Source organism: Cajanus cajan, chromosome 5 (assembly GCF_000230855.2).
Source record: "Cajanus cajan strain Asha chromosome 5, NIPB_CcT2T_4, whole genome shotgun sequence".
Lineage (NCBI taxonomy): Eukaryota > Viridiplantae > Streptophyta > Magnoliopsida > Fabales > Fabaceae > Cajanus > Cajanus cajan.
In genome coordinates, this window is record NC_138521.1 from 45,481,495 (window position 1) to 45,490,586 (window position 9,092).

General features: G+C 29.6%; 1 protein-coding gene and 1 long non-coding RNA gene across 2 annotated transcripts; one reads left to right on the top strand and one right to left on the bottom strand.

Annotated features, from left to right (window-relative positions):
- Positions 1 to 367: 367 nt before the first annotated feature.
- On the top strand, positions 368 to 4,418 carry LOC145957752 (uncharacterized). The gene is made up of 4 exons (XR_014433755.1): positions 368 to 1,325; positions 1,620 to 1,699; positions 2,274 to 2,846; positions 2,954 to 4,418. It is a non-coding gene; the product is annotated as an uncharacterized LOC145957752 (long non-coding RNA).
- A 1,047-nt stretch (positions 4,419 to 5,465) lies between these two features.
- LOC145958011 (protein FAR1-RELATED SEQUENCE 5-like) lies at positions 5,466 to 7,334 on the bottom strand. Its single transcript, XM_083074459.1, has 4 exons — positions 7,308 to 7,334; positions 6,859 to 7,161; positions 5,566 to 6,730; positions 5,466 to 5,473 (listed from the first exon to the last, which is right to left on the bottom strand). Exons 1-4 carry the CDS (start codon positions 7,332 to 7,334, stop codon positions 5,466 to 5,468), a joined length of 1,503 nt encoding a protein of 500 aa, XP_082930585.1.
- Between the last annotated feature and the right edge of the window lie 1,758 nt (positions 7,335 to 9,092).

Genomic DNA, 9,092 nt, shown 5'->3' on the forward strand with positions numbered 1-9,092 from the left:
CATATTAAAAAATTTATATTTTTAAATTACAGTAATATCCATTTTTTTTCCACAAATAAACATTCCACAAATCATTTTCGACTATTGCTGCCTAAGTCCATCAATGAACCACGAAAAACACAACATTATACCATCAATGTACTTACTAACTACATTTTATGAATTAAATATAATTTTATATATATTTGTCCGTAACACAAAAGTTGAATACACAAGGCTCAATAAATTTCTACTAATCTATACAAAAGTTAAATATCATTTTATATATTTTATATATACTAGCAGGAAAAAGGCACTTCGTGCCTCCATTGTATTAAAAGAGAAAAATAAGTAAATAAGAAAAAAATGAAAAGTTACTCATAAAAATATAGTTATTAAAAAATAAACAAAAGATAAAATAGTCCATGTAAAAATGAAAATCAAAAGTAGATATTGAAAGTGGTATCTCGTTTATATATTAGTATAGATTAATATAGATTCATTAGTTTCAATTTTTTAAATTTGATTTAAAATTATTTTTTCTAATTTTTTAAAATAAAAGGGTATAATGGTCCAAAAAAGTGGAGACCAAGGTGGTTACCGAAAAGGGTATCTCCTTTATATATTAGTATAGATAGTATAGATTTTTCACATTTAGTTGAAGCAAAAAAATTTTGCTTCCAGGTAAAATCCATATTCAACGTGGAGAGAGAGTGTACAATCACGTTTGAAAATCTAATCCAAATATGCACTAAATAAATTTGGTAACACATACTATCCAAAACTACTTTATAACGAAATCCATTTCATAAATAAAACAATAAACTCAAAACATTACTTTTTTATTAAAGAATCCTAATTTTTTTTTAATTTTTATATTTCTCAACTTCCGGATTACACGGTGACAAATTCTTAATGTTCAATTTAATGTATAATAATAATATAATTAAACAAATTAAACCACCCCATATGGTTTTTCCATTACGATAAATACTTATTACTGATACCGGAAGGTAGAGTGGGGTCGTTTTAATATTCAAAAAGACAAAAACCACAGTCTTTATTCCCCGACAGCTGTTGACGCTTCAAAACAAAACGACTGCGAAAACGGGGCAACAATGACTCACTTTTTATTTTTCAGTTTTTCACCAATTCCAACGGTTCAAAGGGGCCTCCTAAACAGAGATAAAGTGACATCCTTTCACCATTCTGTGTCGCCGAACCAACTACAACACAAAAAACAACTTTCATCTTCTTCCGAAAGTAATCTCCTTCGCACACTCATCTTCTTGCCAGACTCATCTTCTTCGCACACTCATCTGAACAACTTCATTGTCCTTCTTTCGGTAACTTCTTCCTATTCATTGTCGTTGTTGTAAAAAATGCACTTTTTTTTACCGATTAATCATTAAAATTCCTCCTTTACACTGTTATTCATGTGTATCATAAAAATAAAATCAATGTTTTTGATTGCATGTATAACCCACATTGATTTATGACGATCTCGATGCATGCCATACATTATTTTGTCATTATCTCTTTTTAGCTTTACACTTTAGGGTTTATATATGAAAAAACATAACAACATCAACCGTAAACCCTAAACCCGTCATTTTACTTGTCTTTCTTCCTCCTTCAAGGTAGAAAAATGGAGTTCTTAAACGACCCAGATCCGGAAAACCCACCAACACACTTCCGATGCGACGTCACCCCAAATAAGGTGAAGTTTTTGGTCATGTCTCTCATAGACAACTTTTACAAGTCTTGCATACGTGCTGCATCAATAATCACCGTACATATAATATTAAATTAATTAACTCCTGAGATTATCATTCATTCAGCATTAGATGCATCTAATCATATTACCTATCATACACCCTATCGCAGAAGATAAAAGTTTCTCAATTTTGTATTAAAGTAATTAATTTTAAAATGACCCAAAAAACACATCTTCGAATGTAACAACGCAACTGCTATTGACATTCACAACGGCGCCTTCAACATGAAAAAAACAAATCACGAAGGGTCATTAACTTTTTTCGTTCAATTTTTTTTTTTAATTTTAAAACTTCAATACAAAATTCTGAAAGTTTTATGTTCTGTCATAGGGTGTATTAATACGTTTACATACATGTAATGCTCAATAAAAGTCATGCATCCATACACCACTTGTATAAGTCGTCCTTCACAGAATTTACCTAACTTGCTTATATTGTATGTTAATTAAATTTAATTAACATAATTCCATCGTATTCATAATATATATATATATATCCTTCTTTCATTTTCTGTAGGGTCGGATCTATATTAATGCACACTTTTACAAGTACTGGATTTGTAAAATAGAATCAGGCGAGTGTATCATTACTGACCCAAAAGGGAATATGTTCAAGGTTTATCTCAAAAATTTATGTAAAACAGTAGGTATGTTTAATAAAGGGGTCAATGAAATGATAGATTTTTATGGTATCAAAACTAAACATATTGCTGAGTTCTGGTACAAGGGGTCAAACAACTTTAACTTGCATATCTTTACTGCTGCTGAAGAGGAAATATTATATCCTCAAATTAATAACGAAAATGCCCACACTTCAAAAAGGTACATATAATTGCAACCCTTTATTTTCAATAACTTTAATTTATCCTTTTTTTTCATTTTTTAATTTTTGTGCACTTTTAATTTTCTTAGCAACGTTAATGTTACTCTTCTGGAGCCTAAAATGGAAATTGTAGATCTAACGGACCCTGATTCACCACAACCACAAGAACAACTACAATTTCCTTTTCCAACACAACATATGGCAAGACATCGGGTTGCTTGGTTTCACACTATCACAAAAGCTGCATCAACTGGAAGACAACCTTTGGTATGAAATTACATAACAATTTTTCTTGTAATTAATAACTTCTTTTATTACAATAATAATTAGTATACAGATTAATGTAAAAAAATTTCTTTCACTATTCTTTGCAGTATTTTCCGGTTAAATACTTTGATGTTTAGAGCATAGACAAATACAATATTTGTGTCTTAATTGATGAAGACGGAGAAATGGTTCAAATTGACATGAAAAGAACATCAACATACCGCAACAAAAAGGAGTTCTACCTGGGGAAGGAATGGGGTCAGCTTGTTAAACGTCAAGGATACCAGAAAGGCTTACGACTTAAGATTGAAAAACTTATTGACTTAAACAAACTCGTCCTCAGTGTTAACAAAGCATGACTTCATGCTTCTTTTATAACTATTGTTTTCTTATAAACTGCTTCTCTATCATTTGAAACTTTTTTTTCTTTCGATGTGTGTCACAATTAACAATCATCAAAACTTAAATATTTCTGTATCTTATTTCATTATGTACTTTTTTTTGCCATCTCAGATTGTCATCTTCCGGATATTCATCGTTACTGATGTTATATTTTTGTCTTCACCAGTTATGTCATCAATGGTTCTTATGTATATGTAATGAATTGTGGCTTGGGTCAACAAAGTCACATATTCATTCATATGGACAACACTGCATTAGGACATGCAATTTCAAAATACCACCTACGTTTCATTTTATTACTTATTCATCAGAAAATCATAGAATCAAAATTAAATACATCATTCAACAAAACCACATGTTATAGGAATTTCAATCATCTTTTTTTCCGTTTCAGACATTCATTTTAGGCTAAACATTTTAAACCCATTAATGAGTATTTATTTTTTTACTTTTATTATACTCCTTTAATCGAAAACAACTCAAAATATGACACTTACATAAAATGCTCATCGTATAACATTTAAGGTCATTAACTACCAATTATTACCTATTCCAATTAAACACTTAACCAACCCTAAACGAAACCCTAAATTAATTCAATAAATTATAAAAATTACTAATTTATTATTAATAATCAATTCAAATTAGTTTCTCATTAACTGTCTCAACAATACAACTCAATTCCTGTGTTAGTGTATAAAACAACCAGCCTTTTCTTTTTTTCTATTATAGTAATATTATAAACAAAATCTAACTACTAAAAATTTATTTTATTCTATCAACATACAATATTTTCATCCATATTGTATGTTCATATTTTCTTAATTACAAATCATGAAAATATTAATTAAATATATCTTTTATCAATTCAACTAATCATATTACAAAATACAATTGCTGGAAAAATAAACAACAAAACTGTATTTCATCTTTACTTTTCCATCCAAACTACATCAATTCATCTATCAATTTCATTACTGCCTAATATTTTCCAACTTCAATTAAAAACAATATAAAATAAAACTCCTCCATAAATAACCAACAAAAGTCACATTCATCTAAATTTTCAATCCAAACTATGTCAATTCATGCATATCCATTCTACTGCATCCGTCATCAATTGTATAAAAAACCTGCAAATAAAATTTAATAACAATTATCAGCAATCGATTACTTGTAATATTACACATACACAAGTAAAATAATATAACATCATAGTAATACAATAAAAATAAACTTACAACTTCTCATACAACTACAATAACACACTTGAGTTACTAATTCATAAACATTACCTGCATCACTGAATGCTGGAGATAACGACACTTCATAACTATATATTGATTCTGACTGTGAAACAGACATCTCAGCAACCCCATTATCAAATTCATCGCATTTGTCAAACAAATCTTCAATGTATTCATCTTCCTACAATGACAACATTACACACATCACATCTAACTCTATTTAACCAACAAATACATAATTTTAATATAATTTATATTCGTTACCTCTTCATTTTGGTAAGCTACATAACTTTCTTCAAATTCAAAACTCATTCCACGTGTGCTTTGTTCCATATCATCCAAATTTTGTTGTCTTCGACACGTTCTCATGTTATGACCTATTTTTTTACACAAACTACACTTAATACTCTTTTTTGATTTCCTACCTTTGCGCCATGAACCTTCAACAACAGACCTTCCTTTACTTCTAGCAATGGTAGGATTTCTTATAACTACACTTAATTCATCACCCAATGCATTGCCTTCTTGGGATTCATGACCTTTTTTACCTCTTATTTCAACTAATTCATTTACAACTTTATCCCTTTTATCAACATAATCATCATATGTTTCACATGTCAAAGTACTAAGCTCTTTAAAATACTCCATTAATGACAAGTATCTAGCATCTTTCTCAGAGTCCCACCTATGTGTACTAACATTACCCTTCACTTCATCCTTCGCCACCTTAGTCCACCTTTTTAACACCAAACATTTTGGTAACTCTGATAAATTCAGATGAACCAACACTACAAGTATATGATCACATGGATTGCCGACTGATTCCATTCTTAAGCACGAACACTTCAAATCACACGGTGTTGATTGATATGACACATGCCATTGTTTGTGAATCATTTCATATTTTCTCACTATGTATATACAACAACCAAATGTCTTCTTGTAACCAATCACCCTCATCAAACATGAACTATGAAGCTGATCACGAAATAATTTGAATATTTCTTTCGTATAACACTTTGCCCCCGATAGCTCAAGGTTAGGAAAATCTGTTTCTGGAACAGGATCACCATGAATTGATGCAAAGTCAGCTTCAACTTTCCTATAACGCATATAACTCACAAGACGATTAAATTGTTGAACAAACTCTGTGAGATTAATCTTCGGATGGATATATTTTTTCAACTCAGAATGTAATCCTTCACACCGAGAAATTGCCCTAAAACCAGCAAAGAAAGCCCCTCTAATATATGTTGTACACCACATCTTCCTCTTTTCAAATAACTCTATAACCCAAGGATGATCATGCAAGTCAAACTTGTTCAACATTTCAGACCACTTCTTTCGAAATTCACCAATTTCATACTCACCCAACATGCATTTTCTTAAATCCTTTGTAAATGTCGGCTTCTTAATGTTAGTTGTCGCATTTCTTAATAAGTGCCATGCACACAATCTATGGTGTGAATTAGGAAATACCTTTCTTATCGCATTTTTCATTGCAACATCACCATTAGTGATAATAGATATTGGTGACTTTCCTTTCATGGCTTCTACAAATTGCCCAAGTACCCAAATATATGTTTCTTCACTTTCATTTGAAACAATAGCACTCTTAAATACTATCGTATGATTGTGATGATTAACACCAGAAAATACAACTACAGGACATAAATACTTATTTTTCCCATATGTTGCATCAAATGATAACACATCACCAAAAACTTCATACTCCATCTGCATCATGCCATCACACCAGAACAAATGTTGCAATCTGTTTTCCTCATCAACAGTGTGACCAACATACATTAAAGGATCATTGCGTTTTAAACCATTCAAAAATTCCAAGGCACATTTTGAATCCAAACCTTGCAACCTTCTTTGCCTTCCAATTTGATTGTATATGTCCTTTTTACAAAAAGAAAGTCTCTCATACCCTCCAAGGTGATCTGCAAGTGACCCATAAATTTGAGGACTACTTATGCCAACTTTTCTCATTTTATTCAACTGCATTATATCTAACTCACTCGTATCTCTATGAAAAGCTAACATTCTACAATACTTATCTTCCAAAAAACTATAGTTGTGGTCATCCACAAAATATGTAATGTACCATAGTCCACATCTGCTATCAATATGCACTCTTAGTTTTGCTTCACATCCGCACCTTGTCACCGATGTTTGCTTTCGCTTTCGATTCTGTATGTTCAAACGACGGTTATCTCTAAATCCTTCCTTGAAACAAACAAATGTTTGTTGCAATTTTTCCCCTTAATATTTCTCAAAATCTTGCTCTTTCTTGCGGCAAATCCATTAACTCTTGCAAACCAGTAATAAAATAAGTAAGTCATCTCAACACTTACAAATTGAACATTCCTAAGCTCATCATGGGGACTTAAATGCAAATCTAAATTAAAAATATCATCCAAAGTAGAAACTATCACCCCGTTTTCACTGTCAAAAACCTCAAATCTTCCTTCATTAACAACATTTTCCACTTCTTCTTCACAAATTTGCTGTAAATAAATAACCAAATTCTCATCTTCCTCATTCTCATTTATATTATCTTCTCCTTCATTTATTCCTTCAAAATTAAATACTCCTTCATTTATGCCTTCAAAATTATGTACTCCTTCATTTATGCTTTCATAATTATCTACTGCCACCTAAAAAATTTTAATCGTCAATTAAACCTTTTAAGGCCATCACAAACTTAAAATCAATATCAACCTTCATCATCACAGTTAGGATACACATGACACAACGCAATATTAAAGGACACAACCTTAAACATGACACAAATGTCACTTACCTCTATACTTGAATTCTCAAACTCCATTCTACTTTCACGTTTAATAACAATAAATCAATCTATGAACCTCAAAAGACTTCCGCAGCAGTTAATCTCTTTATTCACTGTACACACCAGCAACAGATGTATCAACAAAATTGCACATACATATAAAATCAAATGCAAAATAAACAAAAAACGTTAACCTCCAAAACGGCTTCCTTTTGTACGCGACACTTTAGGTTTCAAAAATAAACAAAATCGATTGCTCACCTGTTAAACCTAACAAATCTTCGCACCAGTTGCGGACTACCACCAACAACAACCGACGGGCCGCCGGACGCCCACTTTGAAGATGCTCTCCACAAAATGACGACGCCACCTATCTCACCTGCTAATTGGAACTGCTACAACCAAAACATCACAGTAACCGGATCGCAAATCAACTGATGTTGGAAAACCCTAAACAACACCAAAACCCTTCATAAACCTATAAAACACACACAAATATAAAAATTACAGGGACTACTCTACAATTCTTAAATCTTACTCATTACATCATAATCTCAACAGTTCAATATTTTAATATTATATCTACGGTCATCCTAAAACCTAAACATGCAACACGGATGGACCACTTATCAAATTTGACTATCAGAGACATCACCGTAATTTTTAATAAGTATTACACTACTTAATAATTTTATATTAACTATGAAATTTGTAAATTTAACCATTAAAAAATTCACATTTAATATAAAATTATTAAGCGGTATAATACTTAGTATAAGTTACACCGGTATTATTATAATCTCCCTTTTATATATATATATATATATATATATATACCTCTGAAAGAATTTTTCACTCATATATTTAATAATTAAAAAAAGTCGTCACCATAAAAAGATGTATCTCCCAAAATATAATTTTTTAAATAATTCAAAATTTATATAAAAAAATGTTGTAAAAGCTTATAAAAAATAAAGTGTTTCCTTTATTAATATTTTGGATTTCATTTTGTCTTGAAATTATGTATTTTTATAGAATTTTGTGATATATAAATATATATATATATATATATATATATATATATATATTAAAAAAAGTATCTATTAAAAGGTCTTTAGATACACCACCTTAACATAAGTGTATTGTTAATACTCTTCTCATCAACCTAATATTAAAGTTTTAGGTTTGAGTCTTAAAGATAATTAATTAAATTTGTTTTGTAAAAATTAATTATTATTAAAATTGATAAATATTTCATACAAATAATATAATCATTAAAAAAAATTATTGTATATTATATGATGAATTTTTACTAATAATATAATTATATTAAAACCATGTGCACATTATCCCATAAAGTAAATAAATTTTATACTAAATTATATTTTAATTTTTTTTTATTTTTATTAATTTGCAATTTTGTTCCCTTGTTTTAAAATAAAAAATTTATCCTTCTAATTTTAATGAATTGTCACCATTTAAGTGATCTGATATTAAGTAATGTAACATGTAGAAATAAAAATTTTAAAAAAATAACATACAAAAATTATTCATATATTTATTTGATTTATTTGATTTTACTTTGATAGGAGGACCAACATTTCTTATTTATAAAATTAGGGAGACTAGTTGTCTCTATTTTAAAATAGAAGGATCAAAATTATGGATTGAAGAAAATAAGGAGACCAAAAGTATAATTTAGCCTAAATTTTATTTAATTTTTTTTTTATAAATTTTGTTTGTGTGTGTATGAGAAAGAGTTATGGAGAAAAGATAGACACTAGAAAGGAAGGT

Bases quoted from the DNA above. Each gene is read 5' to 3' on its own strand.
- LOC145958011 (XM_083074459.1), bottom strand. From the start codon at position 7,334: ATGGAGTTTGAGAATTCAAGTATAGAG. The intron at 7,162-7,307 runs GTAAGTGACATT...AAAATTTTTTAG, and splicing joins TTGAGAATTCAAGTATAGAG to GTGGCAGTAGATAATTATGA. The intron at 6,731-6,858 runs GTAAGTGTTGAG...GTTTGTTTCAAG, and splicing joins AGCTTAGGAATGTTCAATTT to GAAGGATTTAGAGATAACCG.